The 17,504-nt window shown below is 38.9% G+C and overlaps 2 protein-coding genes across 8 annotated transcripts in view; one reads left to right on the plus strand and one right to left on the minus strand.

Moving 5' to 3' along the window:
• UNC13B (unc-13 homolog B) overlaps nucleotides 1-17,504 on the plus strand; it is a 231,265-nt gene that overhangs the window by 66,562 nt on the left and 147,199 nt on the right. For 5 of the 7 annotated variants that reach the window (XM_047698627.1, XM_047698628.1, XM_047698629.1 and 2 more), the window contains exons 4-7: nucleotides 1,626-1,743; nucleotides 2,946-3,069; nucleotides 6,324-6,397; nucleotides 12,513-12,570. In XM_047698627.1, the coding sequence (XP_047554583.1) occupies nucleotides 1,626-1,743; nucleotides 2,946-3,069; nucleotides 6,324-6,397; nucleotides 12,513-12,570 (374 nt within the window). Of the gene's footprint in view, nucleotides 1-1,625; nucleotides 1,744-2,945; nucleotides 3,070-6,323; nucleotides 6,398-12,512; nucleotides 12,571-17,504 lie in introns of those variants that run through there. The other 2 variants (XM_047698631.1, XM_047698632.1) reach the window with 1 other exon arrangement.
• On the minus strand, nucleotides 15,155-16,434 carry LOC125082829 (aminoacyl tRNA synthase complex-interacting multifunctional protein 1-like). The gene is made up of 2 exons (XM_047698649.1): nucleotides 15,751-16,434; nucleotides 15,155-15,546 (listed from the first exon to the last, which is right to left on the minus strand). The coding sequence occupies exons 1-2, from the start codon at nucleotides 16,390-16,392 to the stop codon at nucleotides 15,226-15,228; spliced, it is 963 nt and encodes a 320-aa protein (XP_047554605.1). The 5' UTR covers nucleotides 16,393-16,434; the 3' UTR covers nucleotides 15,155-15,225.

Consider the following 17,504-nt stretch of genomic DNA (forward strand, 5'->3'; position numbering starts at 1 on the left):
TACCAAGACGGCACTGTAAGGCTAAGAAGGAAGCCCCTGCTCCTCCGAAAGCTGAAGCCAAAGCAAAGGCTTTAAAGGCCAAGAAAATGGAGCTGAAAGGCATCCACAGTCACACATTTTTTTGTCCCACACGTCATCTATGTTCCAACGAGCCAAGAATCTGTGTCTCTGAAAGCAGCCCAAATATCCTCAAAAGAGTACCCTTAGGAGAAACAAGCTTGATCACTATGCCATCATCAAGTTCCCCGACTGTTGAGTCAGCCATGAAGAAAATAGAAGACAGCAACACACTTGTGTTCATTGTGGATGTCAAGGCCAATAAGCACCAGCTCAAACAGGCTGTGAAGAACCTCTATGATATTGATGTGGCCAAGGTCAATACCTTGATGAGGCCTGAAGGAGAGAAGAAGGCATATGTTTGACTGGCTCCTGACTGTAATGCTTTGGATGTTTCAAAAAAAATTTGGATCATCTAAACTGAGTCGAGCTGGCTAAATCTAAATACAAATTTTTTCACCATAAAAACAAAAAACAGAAAACTGCGAACTTGAAACTTCATGTAATGAATAGCTTTTGTCTCACTGAGAATACCTTTCTACTTTTTCTGCTAGAATTTTTTTTTTAATGTTTCTTGCATTTCCTTTCAAATAACTCTCTATTTCAATAAGAGCTTTCTGGAGGATGTTTTTAGCATAATATAAGTGTTTGCTTGTTCCCCTTTAAGACTATAATTATATTTAAGTTGGCCCTTCCAAGCTGATATTCTACCATGTATGATGCTGTTTTTGCTTAGTGGTTAGTGGCCCTTTCTGGAATTTCTTTTCAAAAATTTTTTTCCTAGTTATTACAGGATAATCATTGTGTTTATCACTATCCTCTGACAAACATTTTGTTTAGAAGGAACAGTGTCTGTTTTAACTGGGTGTTCCAGGGGCTGAGTGGAGTGAACTGGCATACTTTAGTGTTCCTTACCTGCCTCTGACCACAAGTTCCCATCAGACTTAGATCTTCTCAAGGGCCTATTTACTTCTGCTTGGAATCCCTTTTATAAGTCTTGTAAAGAAGGCTTGCCTTTTCCTATGTTTCCTATATATAGTTTGTAAGTGTAAGTTGAGGGCAGTGTTACTATTAATAATAAAACATATAAAAGTGGTTAGTAAGGGTAGAGATTATAGACTTGCAGGCCTGGCAGTAATGCCCTTATTATTTACCCCCTTTTTTTTGTGCAAGTGCATTAATCTAACCATATTTGTAATTCCAAAGGAGAGGAGACGGATGGACAAAGGCATTTTTGTATAGATAATTACATAGTTTTCTAGGAACCTGAAGAATGGTTGTAGCATTCTGGGACATTTTGATTTTTCCTGACAATAGGATCCTGGTGAGAAAGTATTCAAGGTTTAGCAAAACAGGAGATGTAGATGTAGGAGATACATATTTCATATTATTTGGCTTTCCTTTTTTTTTTTTTTTTTCAAATTTATTTATTTATTTTTTAGTGATTTCTACACCCAGCATGGAGCTCAGACTTACAACCCTGATATCAAGAGTCATATGCTCTTCCTACTGAGACCACCTGGCACCCCTATCTGGCTTCTTTAAAGGGCTTTCTTCTTTTCCTTCAGTGAAATTAGTCGCCTGGACCTAGGTCTAAGTGTGGAGGTATGGAACAAAGGACTGATCTGGGACACCATGGTGGGGACCGTGTGGATTGCACTGAAGACTGTTCGTCAGTCGGATGAGGTCAGTCAATGCATTGCCCATTTGGAGGTACAGTTCTAGCCGTGCTTGTCCCGGTCCTGGCTCCGTTCAGCTAATGTTCACACCATGCATCTCAGATTGCTCTGTCCCCCTTCCTAATTTGTGAGCGTGCAACCAGCCTATTCCTAACCTCACACAGAGGTTCAATAGATTTTATTTAATTCTTGTTTTCTCTCTGTTTTATGACTGAACTCAGAGGTGCCAGAACATCTTTTTAGAACATATTAGGTAGATAGCCCCTTCTGAGTACTGTGTATGTGGGAGAGAGAGAGACAGAGAGTTCGGAGGGAAAAGGAGAGAAGAGGGGGAGTAAGTGTATGTTTGTGATCTAGGATACCTCTGGTTTCTGCATTCTCCTCTAAGATGCTATCCTGGGAGAGGTTCCATTAAAATTCCTTAGCCTGGATCCCATTCTCTGCTTTATTTCTTTGAGTCACAAATTGCCAGGGAACTGCTTTTAGTCTTCCATCTTCCACATGTAACCCTAACAGAGTTTAAGACATTAACATGGATAGCAATTGTTATTCACCCTGTCTCTATACATTATTTCCAAGAGTGGTTTTCTACTCCATTTTCCCAGATTAAAACATAACTCAGCATCATATTCCCATACACACTCACTTTCAACCTGGAAAAAAATGTATTATATTCCTGTTTGGCTTTAACATTGACTATGTGCTTTCTCTGGGAGTAGAAATAGTGAAGGTTTGCCTCTCTTTCCTAAAGTCTTTTAGTTCTAGCTATCTCTACTTCCCTAGGCAGATGGACAGTTCGTTTTTATTGTGGCTCCAGTTCAGGTCTACTTTAAGTAGCAATGTTAGTAGCTCTTTACTGATTAGAAGTAGTAATACATATTAAGTGATACAGCCATTAAAAGTTGTGCAGATTAAATATTGATCTATTGAGATGTTTGGTTTTTGAGTTTGGTACTCCAGAATTCTATGTTCACTGGGCTTGCAGAGAGCTGAGCATGGTGTAAGCTGCTCTTCCACCAAAGAGGGAGAACAGAAGCCACATAGCAGCAGAGACAAGTGGTGACAGTGGTGTGTTTGCCTCATCAGGATGTGAGTGGTCTCCAGGAGCTCTCCAACAATGACATTCAGAAAAAAAACACCCAACTCTTAAAACAGGAGGAGGGGAGTCATGAAGAAATAAAGTTTAATCTTAGATCCTCTGTTTTCTAGGAAGGGCCTGGGGAGTGGTCCACATTGGAGGCAGAGACATTGATGAAAGATGATGAGATCTGTGGAACGAAAAACCCGACTCCTCATAAGATTTTGCTTGATACAAGATTTGAGTTGCCTTTTGGTGAGTCTATTGAATTAGACTTTAAAAACCACTTAACACTTTTTATCATATTGTTAACAATTGTTTGCTAGTCTGATTACTGTATTTTTTGTCTTGTCAGCTATCTCCTTTGAGGGCATTCTGACATCTTCTACTTTAGTCATCTACCTAGCCCAGAAATGGTGCAGACTGTAGAGTGGTACTCATTAAAGAATCCATACTAAGCGCATTCTCTTCAAGTCAATAGGTTTCTCTGACATTTTAATGACAGGAAATACTTGCTTATTAGAGAACAAAGATTTATTCTTTTGATAATTTAATATTCATTGTCTTGAAGTGAATGTATACCTTGTGATTTGTCAGTTAAACATTGAAGTAGCATTAATAAATAGAAAAATATTTAAAAAATAATTTTTAAGTCAGAAAAACACAAATACCATATGATTTCACTCATATGTGGAATTTAAGACACAAAATAGATGAACATAAGGGAGGGGAAGGAAAAATAAAATAAAAACAGAGGGAGGCAAACTGTAAGAGACTCTTAACTCTAGAAAATAAACTGAAGGTTACTGGAGGGATGGTGGGTCGGGAGATGGGGTAATTGGGTGATGGGCATTAAGGAGGGTACTTATGTAATGAGCACTGGGTGTTATATGCAACCGATGAATCATTAAATTCTACCCCTGAATCTAATAATATACTCTATGTTAACTAAATTGAATTTAAATGAAAAATAAAAATAATTTTAATAAAAACTGAAAAATACATGATCATGGCAAAAATAGTTTTTTTGTATATATACAGTTTTGCTAAAGAGTGGATCTGTGGAGCTCCTCACACTGTCAATCCATCCCTCATTGCATTTTATTTTACTTATTTATTTTTATTTTAAGTAGGCTTCATGCTTAACATAGGGCTTTTGAATTCACGACCGTGAGATCAAGAGTCATGTGCTCCACAGACTGAACCAGTCAGGCCCCCCGCTGCACCAAGGCATTTTAAAAAGACATTCTTCTCTTTAAACACTGTATCACTTACATTGTGTCATTGGTGGCTGTATACATTTCTGTCTAGATTTCAGTTTCATGAGGGCTCTTGTGTATTTTATTTTGGTATCTTTTGAGTTGCTTGGCACATAATAGGTGTCTGATAAATGGGTTTTTGAATAAATGTTAAGGTAAAACCTCAGATAAGTGAATGTGAATGTGCCAAGCTTGTGCCTCTATGATAACCACATTTGGGATTCAGTTTTATTTTTTTATTTTTTCATGTTTTTGGGGATACAGTTTTAAAAGGCTTAAGAAAGGGAGGTGCCGGGGCGCCTGGGTGGCTCAGTGGGTTAAAGCCTCTGCCTTCAGCTCAGGTCATGATCCCAGGGTCCTGGGATCGAGCCCCACATCGAGCTCTCTGCTCAGCAGGGAGCCTGCTTCCCTCTCTCTCTCTGCCTGCTTCTCTGCCTACTTCTGATCTCTGTCAAATAAATAAATAAAATTAAAAAAAAAAAAAGAAAGGGAGGTGCCATAAAAAATAAATAAATTAATTTAAAAAAAGAAAGGGAGGTGCTTGGGTGGCTCAGTCAGTTAAGGCTCCAACTCTTGTTTTTGGCTCAGGTCATGGTCTTAGGGTCATGAGATAGAGCCCCAAGTAGGGCTCCCTGCTCAGTGGGGACTTTGCTTCTCTCTCTCTGTCCCTCTGCCCCTCCTCCCGCTTGCATGCATACACTGGCTCTCTCTCTAAAATAAATAAATAAATCTTTTAGAAAACTAAAAAGGCTTAATAAAGGGTCTTTCTAAGGGAAGAATTTTAGCTTACAGTTTGCCGTATTTTGGCAATGGAATTTTCTTTTGGATAATTCAGAAACCTGTGAAATATTCTATTCAGTTATATACCATTATCTTTTAAAAATAGTAACATGATTTATTATGTTGAAAGTTTAGAAAATATAGGTATGCAAAAAGAACATGAAAATTTCTTACGACCTCATCAACTAGAGATGTTTTTTACATGTTGATATGTTTCTTTTTATTTTTTTTTAAAACTTTTGTCTATTACTTTTTTAAAAAAAACATTTTATTTATTCATTTGACAGAGAGAGAGATCACAAGTAGGCAGAGAGGCAGGCAGGGAGAGAGGGGGAAGCAGGCTTCCCGCTGAGTAGAGAGCCCGATGCAGGGCTTTGATCCCAGGACCCTGAGATCATGCCCTGAGCTGAAGGCAGAGGCTTAACCCACTGAGCCACCCAGGCGCCCTGTGTTTCATTTATTTTCAAAAAAATTTTTAGGGACATCTGGGTGGCTCAATCATTAAGTGTCTGCCTTTTGCCTCAGGTCCTGCGGTCCTGGGATAGAGCCCCACATAAGGCTTCCTGCTCAGCGGGGAGCCTGCTTTTCCCTTTTCCACTCCTCCTGTTTCTCCCTTTCCCGCTCCTCCTGTTTGTGTTCCTACTCTTGCTGTCTCTCTCTCTGTCAAATAAATTTGAAAAAATCTTTTTTTTTTTTTAAGTTTTTTTTATTTATGTGAGAGAGAGCATGAGCTGGGGAAGGGCAGAGGAGAGGGAGAAGCAGCTCCCTGCTGAGCAGGGAGCCCTATGTAGGGCTCAATCCCAGGACCCTGATATCATGATCCAAGCTGATAGCAGATGCTTAACTGACTGAGCCACCCAGGCGCCACAATAAATAAAATCTTTAAAAAATTTTTAAAAAAAATTTATTTATTTGAGAGAGAGTGAGGGACAGAGAGAGAGGGAGAGAGAGTTTCAAGCAGACTCTGCACTGAGCGTGGAGCGCAACAAGGGGCTTGATTTTATGGCCCTGAGATCATAGTCTGAGCCAACACCAAGAGTTGGATGCTTAACCATCTGAGGTACCCAGGTGGCAAGATTTCATTTCTTTGATGGCTGAGTAATATTCCAGTGTGTATATGTGTGTCTGTGTGTGTATACATATACCACATCTTCTTTATCCATAGAATGGGGTTTTCTGTTTCTGCAAAGAAACATCATTGAGATTTTGATAGCGATTGCATTCAATATATAGATCACACTGAGCAGTGTTGACATTTTAACAATATTAAGTCCTCTGATCTAATGGGAATAATAGTACCTTATTTTGGTTTTTTTGTGAAGATTCAAGATGAAGTTCATGGCAAGAACCAAGCCTTCCAGTAAAATTAGTCCATCACTTTCTAACTTTGATTATTTGATGGAATAAAGGACTATTGAACCATGATTAAATTAACAACCTAGTAATTTAGTTTCTTCTTTTTCATGGTAGATATCCCAGAGGAGGAAGCCAGATATTGGACCTACAAGTTGGAACAAATCAATGTCTTGGGAGCTAATAGTGAGGTAGGAACTGCCTTATATGCAATACAGAAAGATGGGGAAAATTTCTTTCTAGGACACTATAGTTTGCCAAGGGAGGACCTAGGAGCATGTTAAAAAATGAAAGAATTTAAGCTGCATTAAAGAAAGAAAGCAACTGGAAGATCACTGGACATTCATTAGAAGGATCTGTTTCCCACTTCTTCTGTTTTTCTCATTGTCCCCCATCAATCGCTGAGTTGGTATTTAGTCTGACTGAGGACTCTTGAGTGGGAGCTTATACTAGGGAAACTGTCCTCTTGTTACACAGGTGAGTGAAAAGCATTTCTTCTGCTAATTCCCAGATTTTGGGATATACAACTGACTGTTGAACAACAGGAATTTGAACTGTGTGGGTTCACTTGTACACAGATTTTTTTTTTTTTAAGATTTTTATTTTATTTGTTAGAGATGGTGGGGAGAGAGAGAGAGAAAGAGAGTGAGTGCACAAGCAGGGGGAGTGGTAGCAGAGGGAGAAGCAGGCTACCCGCTGAGCAAGGAGCCTGATATGGGCTCAGTCCTAGGATGCTGGGATCATGACCTGACCCCAAGGCAGATGCTTAATTGACTGAGCCACCCAGGTGTCCTGTACACAGATTTTTTAAAAAACAAATACAGTACTGTAAATGTATTTATTACTTTTGTGATTTTATGAACTTTTTTCCCCCTCTAGCTTGTAAGAATACTGTATATAATACATATAACATACAAAATATGCTTTAATTGACTGTTAATTATTAAGGCTTCCAGTCAAAAGTAGGCTTTTAGTGGTTAAGTTTTTGGGGGGTCAAAAGTTATATGTGGGGCGCCTGGGTGGTCTGTTGGTTAAGTGACTGCCTTTGGCTCAGGTCATGATCCTGGAGTCCTGGGATCGAGTCCCGCATCGGGCTCCCTGCTTGGCAGGGAGTCTGCTTCTCCCTCTGACCCTCCCGCTTCTCATGGGCTCTCTCTCGCTCTCTCTCTCTCATTCTCTCTCTCTCTCAAATAAATAAATCTTAAAAAATAAAAAAATTATATGGAAACTTTTGCCTGTGTTGAAGGTCAGTGCCCGTACCCCCCCCATTGTCTGAGTCAACTGTATATTGTTATTAGTATGTTCTTTTTAGGGATGCTTAGAGTATTGCATTGCTTGATCCTGTCTTATCTCTACAGAGAAGTCTGGTGTACAGAAGGGAACACAGTCAACTCAGCCTGGGCAGTCAGGAATGGGGAATGGTTTTGTTATTGGTGGTGAAGGGAAAAGATAAGATTTTCATTTTGGGGCATGTTGGGCTGTTAGAAAATTGGTCTGATTTTAAGGTAGAATTTGGAGTGCCAGCGGATATTTCAATGGAAATGTCTGGTAAGCAACCTCATGAAAGAATATGAAACTCAGGGTTAGATAGGGTTAGGAGCTATAGGCATAGAGTTTGGATTCATGAACACGATGGTAGCATTTGGAGTCCCAGGAATAGAAGAATTCACTCAGGTAGAATATATAGAAGGTATTGAGGAGGAATGAGGACAAAACCTTGGGGGAACATCAAAGATAGAATATGGAAAAAACCAAAGAGGTGGAGAAAGAGTTGCCTGAAGAGAGTAAGTGGGAGAAAGAGAAAAAGGTTCATGGAACAAAGGGTTTTAAGGCAGAGATTCTTTTTTTTTTTTTTTTAAATTTTATTTATTTGTTTGAAAGACAGAGGTCACAAGTAGGCAGAGAGGCAGGCAGAGAGAGAGAGGAGGAAGCAGGCTCCCCGCTGAGCAGAGAGCCCGATGTGGGGCTCGATCCCAGGACCCTGGGATCATGACCTGAGCCGAAGGCAGAGGCTTTAACCCACTGAGCCACCCACGCGCCCCAAGGCAGAAATTCTTGATACTGTCAAGTGTTATTGAGAAAAAAGATGATGAGGAGTGAAATGGAGCTGTTGCATTTGGTAATTAATAACCAATATCTCTGGATTAGTGCGGGAAGCCAAAATGAAATATTTTGATGAGTGTATTTGTTTCCTAGGGCTGCCATAACAAAGTACCACTATCTAGGTGGCTTACAAAAATAGAAATTTATCTTCTCACAAATCTGGAGGCTAGAATTCTGAAATTAAGTTATTGGCAGGGACTTCTGGATGCTCTAAGGAATTGTCTTATGCCTCTCTTCTGCCTTCTGGTGGTTTTCAGTAGTCCTTGCTGTCCCTTGGCTTGAAGACACATTGTTCCATTCTCTGCCTCTGTTAATCACATGCCTCTCTGTCTCTCAGTCTGTCCTCACAGTGTGTTCTCTTGGTGTGTCTCTGTCCAAATTTACATTTATGTTGTAAGGGCAACAGTCATTGGATTAATTGGATTACATCTATAGAACCCCGTTTACAAATAGGGTCACATTCATAGGTACTGGGGATTAAGACATTCATTTAAAAAAAAAAGATTTTATTTATTTATTGGACAGAGAGAGATCACAAGTAGGCAGAGACCAGCAGATAGAGATGGGGAAGCAGGCTCCCCGCTGAGCAGACAGCCCAATGCGGGGGGTCGATCCCAAGACTCTGGGATCATGATCTGAGCCGAAGGCAGAGGTTTAACCCACTGAGCCACCCAGGCGCCCCTTCATATTTTTTTGAGGTACACAGTTCAACACACAATGAGTTAAATCAAAGATGAAGAAATAGAATTTGTGATAATTGCAAATTACTCTTGTCAGGGTTTTCTCTTAATTTAACTGAATCCTCTTTAGGCTTCCTATTATTAAACTTTGTAACTCTTCTCATGTCCAAGCCAACACCTCAACTTTTTTTGTTTGTTGAAAGCTTCAATCTTTCTTCATCCCTTGATAAATGCCACATAGACTCTTATCATTATATCCACTTTACCCATTGTGCTTTTTTTTTTCCCACAGCCTGGGTGTAGACTGGTATACAGTTTTCCAAACTCCCATCTTCTTTTTTTCCCTCTTAAAGAAACACATTTCTGAATGCCTGGCTGGCTCAGTTGGTAGAACATGCAACTCTTGACCTCAGGGTTGAGTTTGAGTCCCACACTGGGTGTAGAAATTACTTAAAAATAAAATATAAAAAAAACCCCACATTGTACTTTTGATTTTATAGGCTTACTGTGTGTCACTATGCAGAATCAGATGAAGAAGTTAAAACAATAAAAAACCGAATGTAACTTATACAAGTACTGCAGAATTTTACAGTTCTGAAAATGGTGATTCTTGGTCTGTGGTTCTCAACTTCTTCTAAGATTTTTGCTTTTTGTTTCTGTTCTAGGATTCAGAGTTCACTCAGTTTACTTCTTTCATCCCTTCCTTTATAACCCTCTTCTTGTTGTTTTTAAAGATTTATTTATTTAAGAGAAAGATAAAGAGAAAGCAGGCGCAGGTGTAGAGGTAGAGGCTGAGAGAGAGAGAGAGAGAGAATCCTCTAGCAGACTCCCTGCTGAGCATGGAGCTGGATCCCAGGACCCTGAGATCATGACCTGAGCCAAAATCAAGAGTCAGCTGCTTAACTGACTGAGCCACCAGACGCCCCACCCTCTTGTTATTTTTAAAAGCTTTATTGAAATAGGGTTCACATACCATACAATGCATACATTTAAAGTGTACAAACATATCTTTACATATTAACATTATAATACTTATATATTATAGATAAATAATGTGATGGATTTGACTTAGTAATCTCTTCAGAATTGTCCACTTATATTCATGATGAGATTGGATATAATTAGGATTATTTTTTTTCCTGTGTGTGTATGTGTGTGTGTGTATGGTTTTTTTGTTTGTTCATTTGTTTGATGAAGTAAACTCTACCCCCAATTTGGGGTTCAGACTCACAGCCCCAAGATATCAAGAGTATGTTCTAATAACTGAGCTAGCTAGGTGCCCCTCTGTTTTTGTTTTTGTTTTGTTTTGTTTTGTTTTGGTACATATGTATGATAGATTTTTCCTTAGCTCTTTTAATATTGTTAATTAGGCTTTAGTTGGTTTTCCATCTTTCTGCTTTGGGCCTAGAGGATATTCATGAAATATGTCTTCTGAAAATATCTGCTATTGTCTTTTTTTTTTTTTTTTTAGCGTCTTTTTAATATTGTCACAAAGGGAGAGCACAAGCTGAGGGAGAGGCAAGCAGAGGGAGAAGCAGACCTCCCCACTGAGCAAGGAGCCTGATGCAGACAGATCTCAGGACTCTAGGATCATGACCTGAGCCCAAGGCAGACACTAAAGTGACTGAGCCACCCAGGCATCCTTCTACTTTCATTTCTTAAATCTGAATTCTTCTAGTTTAATATTTAAAGTTATAGAATTTTGGGGGTTCCAGGTTGGCTCAGTTAGTAGAGCATGCGACTCTTAATCTTAGGGCTGTGAGTTCAAATCCCATTTTGGGTGTGGAACCTACTTAAAAATAATTAAAAATTAAAGTTACAGAATTTTCTCACTGATAGATCTGTGTACTACCTATAAAAATCATCCTCATTTGTAATGGTTACTATTTATAACCAAGTCCATTTTTTACCTTTGGTGGGTTGCTTAACTTTCAAGAACTTTTTGAGCATTTTTTTTTTTTTTTAAAGATTTTACCCATTTACCTGACAGAGAGAGATCACAAGTAGACAGAGAGGCAGGCAGAGAGAGAGAGGGAAGCAGGCTTCCTACTGAGCAGAGAACCCGATGCGGGACTCGACCCCAGGATCCTGAGATCATGACCTGAGCCAAAGGCAGCAGCTTAACCCACTGAGCCACCCAGGCGCCCCCTTTTTGAGCATTTTTATGATTGGCAGATTTACTATTACTATTATTTAGGTTGTGCTTGACTTCTCATTATTCTCTATTGGAATTAGTAATGGCAGTATCTAACTCTGATATTTGTATCATAGTTAATCGTTTATAAAGTACTTCACATATAAAACTATATTTACATACAAAAAGTGTTTTGTATTTTGTGTTCAACTACTTGAGATGTCCTTTACCATTAATAACTCCTATGTAAGCCACCATAAACTTTCATCTGGATTATTGCAGTAATTAGTCTTTTCCTCTTGTTCCCTATAGTTCACACTCATATGCACTAGCCAGAAAGACTTTTACAGTGTAATCGAATCATATCCCTTTTGTGTCTAAAATTATAAATGGCTTCCCAGTACACTAGAATGAAATCTGAATTCCTTACCATGATGTACAAACTCCATCAAGGCCTTTGTAGATAATGGGTTCTTAAGAACTTTATGCTGAATGAGTGACTTATTCGTTGGCAGTGTTAGAGAACTGTCTTGCCCAGTACATCAGAGCATAGTAATAAGTGGCAGAATCAGGATGAGAACTCCAGATTTCATATTTGCAAATTGCTGGACCAAATTATGTCTTTTGAATCCCCCAGTAGGCTCTGATCAAAATATTTTGTTTTTCAGACTGTGTACCTTTGTTAACTTGTTTATGCCTTTCTCTTGTTTTGCCTTTACAAATCTTGCCCATCCTCAAGACTTGCATTTAGTTATGCTCTCTTTTACAGAACTTTTTTTTTTTTTTTTTAGTGGCTTCAGTAATCTGTATTTGTTTTTTTGGTTGTGATGGTGGTATTGGGTTGGGGAGGCTAGAATGGAAAGGGAACTGTAGTAGGTATGAGATGTTGCATTACATGCTTAAATAAGTAATTTTACTTCCCACATGCCCTTGTGAGGAAAGAAGCACGATTATGTTTTTAAAGACGGGAAAACTCCCGTTTCAGAGAGGTTTTCAGTTCCATCACACCAAACGGAAATCTGTATGTTATCCATAAGAAAACTCAGAGGACTGAGTTCTCTAAGCTCTCTAAGGCTCCTCGAAGCCTTCCAGGGCTGTCTGGCAGAGCTGGTACGTACCCAGGTGCCCTTGATCAAAACAATCTCTCTGCTCTCCCGCATTAGTTAGCCTGTTAAATTGGGCAAGGGCCATAATCTGACATATAGTCTGGCCTATATATCAGGATCATACAGGGAAATCAGCAGGATGACTTGTTTCTGTTAAATAAAAATTTAACTCTAGTCAAACACTAAATCTTTTCACAAGCAGCTGTGATTTTTTTTTTTTTTTTTTGCCTGTATTTGGGCCTCTTATCAGTGTTTTTTTTTTCTTTCTCCTTTTTGCTTCTAGTGTTCCAGTCAAGAAGAAAACCAGAGGAAGCCATTGCCCACTGCTGCCGCCCAGTGTTGTAAGTGAGAAACTTGTCTTTGAGTATCATTGATCTAAGCTTTCTGTCAGTTCTCCAAACATGGCTTTTTTTGAGTTGGGGAGGGTGGAGATGTCAACAAAAGATATTCTGGAGGCATACCTATTCAGGCCCATATCTGCAGTGGTTATCTAGTCATTAGTGTTTGGAAGAGTCCTTTTGGTTTTGTGTGGCTGTAAGCAGGGCAGTGGTGCTCATCTTTTATCTCCATGTGAAAGCTTTTACCATGGGGGAATGATTTTTTTCCCCATTGTATCCCATTTACCTGTTAGTGTCCTTTAAAGTTAGTTCAGTTTCAGTGTCATCACCCCTGGGAAATCTTGCTGTTTCCTCCCTACCCCATGTCTAGTTTGGGTGTCTCTCCTCTGCTTCCATAGTATCCTATGCATACATTAATCGTATAACCCATTATATATTATAATCTGTCTATATTTCTTTGGTAAGAACACAGTTTTTATAGGCATAAACATTCTTCTGTTTTATATTTCTAGACTCTTTCTGAATACCTGAATCATAGTACAGAAAGCCACAATAAAGTTTGATGAATGACTGAGAGAATTTGTCATTTCTCTTGAGATTAATTTATCCAGACTACAAAGATTCACTCTTGAAATGAGCTGTGTTTTGTTGGTGTAGTTTTCCCTTCTCAGTGTCTCTCAAAATAGCCTGAGGAGACACTAAAGGACTGACTTGTAGTCTTTGTCTTTCACTTTTTCACCCGCTCTGTGTGTGTGTTTTGTGCTTCTTTTGTGTTAGTATAGTTTTTCTGAACCAGATGCCAAATTCTAAATAGCTGCTGGTTGAAAGTTGTTGTAGTAGTTGTAGTAGTTATTGTAGCAGTTATTGTAGTAGTTGTATTGTTGTAGTAGTTGTATTGTTGTAGTAGTTATTGTAGCAATAGTGGTAATAATAAGAACCATAGTAACCATAGTAACATAAATTGAGGTCTTATGGTATGCCAGATGCTGTCATCAGAACTAAAATGTACTGGGGCGCCTGGATGGCTCAGTGGTTTAAGCTGCTGCCTTCGGCTCAGGGCATGATCTCAGGGTCCTGGGATCAAGTCCCACATCGGGCTCTCTGCTCAGCAGGGAGCCTGCTTCCCTCCCTCTCTCTGCCTGCCTCTCTGTCTACTTGTGATCTCTCTCTGTCAAATAAATAAATAAAATCTTTAAAAAAAAAAAAAAAAAAAAAAAAAAAAAAGAACTAAAATGTACTAATTTATTTAATCTTCACAATAACCCTAAGACATGGTTTTTACTGTTGTCCCATTTTTCAGATGAGGAAACTGAGGCATAAAGAGATTGAGTAATTTGACACAAATCAGATAGGTAGTAGGTAGTTAAGTAAATATTCTAACACAGACTACCTAACTCCACAGCCAATACTTGGAACCATTATAACCTTCATAGTGTTTCTGAGAAGGAAAACCTCCATTCATGGTTTGTCAGTCCATTGGTTGTCTTCCATTTTATAGGCTTCTTTCCTGATAAAAGTATGACCAGTGGCAGACCTCAACATTTTTTCTTTCTTTAGAGAAAGTCTGCAATTTTTCATTTTACTTATTGCTAACTTTTTTTTTCCATATAGGACTTCGAATTTATCAAACATTTAGGGTCATAAGAGACCAGAAGAATCTAAATTGAAAACCAGGCTGTAAATTAAAGTCTATAGGTCCTTTCCAGAACTCATTCTAATGAGTTAGTTTTGACCTTTTAAGTTATTTATTTATTTAGTTATTTTTTAGCAAGATAGAGAGAGTGAGAGGGCAGAGGGAGAGAGAGAAAATTTCAGTCAGCTCCATGATCAGGACAGAGCCCAACATGGGGCTTGATCTCACAACCCTGAGATTGTGACCTGAGCCGAAATTGAGTCAGTTGCTTAACTGACTGAGCCATCCAGGCACTCTTGACCTTTTTAATCTCTTCAACCTTTCTCCAGGACTGCTAATGAGATGTGAAATGGAGTGATTGAGATTTCACTTCCCTTTCCTTCCTGCACCCTTTTTGAAGTTCAGTTGAAGTGACTGGAGATCAAATGCCAAAAGAGCTGGTAGAAATAAAAGGCCATAAATAATCAATAGGTTTGACATACTTGGGTGGCTCAGTCAGTTAAGTGTCTGCCTTCGGCTGAGGTCCTCATCCCAGAGTCCTGAGATCCAGTCCGACATTGTGCTCCTTGGTCAGTGGAGACCTTGCTTCTCCTGCCACCTTCTCCCTCTGTCTGCCACTCCCCTGCTTGTGCTCACTAGCTCTCTCTGACAAATAAAAAATAAATAAAATATTTTTTAAAAATAAAAAAATTTTAAAATTTTCATATGTTTATTGGCTAATTTATTTTTCTGTGAATAGTCTGTTCCTATCTTTTGGGAAAAGAAACACCCCAAAACAGAAAAGTTGACCGTATAATGAGGACCCATTTATCCTTTACTAGATTCAGTGGTAAACATTTTGCCACACTTGCTCTCCCTTGTCCCAACCTCTCATTTCTCTCTTTCTATGTATATGCATACACAAAAATACACGTATTTTCTGAATCATTTGGATATAATCTTTTTTTTTACAAGTGACAAATGTATTTCTTTCTATTGTTATTAAAGTTTTCTCCAATGTAGTTCAGTAAATGAAGCATTTAATTTTATTTTATTCCACTGTTAGTCATAGTTTGAGCCCTACACACTCCCTTCCCTTTCACCTCAAAGGGAGCTCCTTTGTATGTAGCCACACACTCATCATTAGTAAAGAGATTAGGCTGGATCTGCTCCCAAATCATCTTCTTAGGATTCAGCTCCTTGTCAGGCTCTCCAGGAAAAGCATCAAAAACAATTCTGTCTCCAGGAACAGACCCATTAGGAGGTGTCAAGATTTCAACTTTCTCAGGTGAACTAGCACACATCACCATTGCTTGAGATATTATCCCCCTCATCTTTACAGGTTTCAGGTTACAAAGTAAAATCACCATCCTATTTTTAAAAAATATTTTATTTATTTATTTGACAGAAATCACAAGTAGGCAGAGAGGCAGGCAGAGGGAGAGAGAGGGGGAAGCAGGCTCCCCGCCAAGCAGAGAGCCTGATGTGGGGCTCGATCCCAGGACTCTGGGATCATGACCTGAGCGGAAGGCAGAGGCTTTAACCCACTGAGCCCCCCAGGTGCGTCTCACCATCCGATTTTGCATATGTTCAAGAGGAACATGATTCACCAGGCCACTGACAACTGTACTTGGGACTGTTTCTCCAACATCTACTTCTTCCACATATAAAGAATCTGCATCGGGGGGTTTTCTGGCAGGGATGATACAACCAACTCGAAGACCCAGACGAGAAACATCTACTGGCTTAGAGTCAATGCTTCCTGCTACTGACTGCTGTTTTTTCTCCTTTTTCTCTCCTTTCACTTCAGTTTTCTCTTTCATCTTCTTTTCTTCTGCTTCTCTTCCTATCTGTTCTTTGGCACCAGCAGTTATAGTTGTTATTGGTCTAGACTGTATCACATTTTCAGAAACTGTAGAATTAGCTTGCAGCAGATAATCAGATGGAAATGGTATTTGTTTCACTCCATTTTGAATTTCTGCCTGAATTAGCTCTTGTTTCAGTTCTTCAATTTCTTTCTTTAATTGGGCATTTTCAACTCGAAGTTTCTTCTCTTCTCTCAAAGTTTCCTGCAAAATTGCTTTCTCTTTAAGAAGAGCAACTTGCTGCTTTAAATATTCAATAATTTGATCTACTTCTGCACCCTTCTGTTCCAGTCTCTTCAGAACAGCACCATTAGTTGCCATTTTTGCCAAGAAATGGCAGAAAATCATGAATCGGTGGACAGAGCAACCTGGTGAACCTCATCCAGGCAGCCTCAGTATGGAGCCGTCCATTTGGATGTAATCTTCAGACTTCATGACACATCAGCATGTATCTCCTTAGAGCTAGGACAGTCTACATAACCAAATCACCATGATCAGAATCAAGAAATTTAACACTGACACAATAATATTATCTAATATATGGTGCATATTAAGAATTCCCCAGTTATCCCCCAAGTATTTTTATAGCTCTTTTTTCCCTCATTGTATGATCCAGTCAGGAATCACACATTTAACTTAGTTGTCCTGATTTTTTAATATACTTTAATAATCATAAAAAAATCCTTGCCTTTTTGGTCATTTATTATAGTGGTATATATTTTTTTCCAATCAGAAGATCATTCGGTTCAGTCATTGAATTTTTGGGAGTTTATTATAAGTAATCAAAAAGCAGATAAAGGGGGCGCCTGGGTGGCTCAGTGGGTTGAGGCCTCTGCCTTCGGCTCAGGTCGTGGTCTCAGGGTCCTGGGATCGAGCCCCACATCAGGCTCTCTGCTCAGCGGGAAGCCTGCTTTCCCCCCTCTCTCTGCCTGCCTTTCTGCCTACTTGTGATCTCTGTCAAATAAATAAATAAAATCTAAAAAAAAAAAAAAAAGATAAAGATTTGTGTATAAAGATGTTTACAGAATATTTAAATATAAAGTTAAAAAATGACTATAGTTAATAGTAAATGATAATCATAAGATTGAGTATTATGCATTAATTAAAATTATGCTTTGAATAATAATAGAGACCGTTTTATGAAACTTTAAAGGGGCCCCTGGGTGGGTCAGTTGGTTAAGCGTCCAACTCTTCCCTCTCCCTCTGCCCCTCCCCACTCATATACTCGTCTTTTTCTCTCTCAAAATAAAATAAAATCTTAAAAAAAGACCTTTAAGTTAAAAGGTATATAAAACAGGGGTGTCTGCTGGCTTAGAGGAATGTGTGACTTTGATCTTGGGGTTCTAAGTTCAAGCCCCAAGTTGGGTGTAGAGATTATTTTAAAAATATCTTTTAGAAACTATATAAAACTTCCTGTATATATGTGTATATATGCCAGTTTCAACTAACAGAGACAAAGA

Source organism: Lutra lutra, chromosome 13 (assembly GCF_902655055.1).
Source record: "Lutra lutra chromosome 13, mLutLut1.2, whole genome shotgun sequence".
Classification (NCBI taxonomy): Eukaryota; Metazoa; Chordata; class Mammalia; order Carnivora; family Mustelidae; genus Lutra; species Lutra lutra.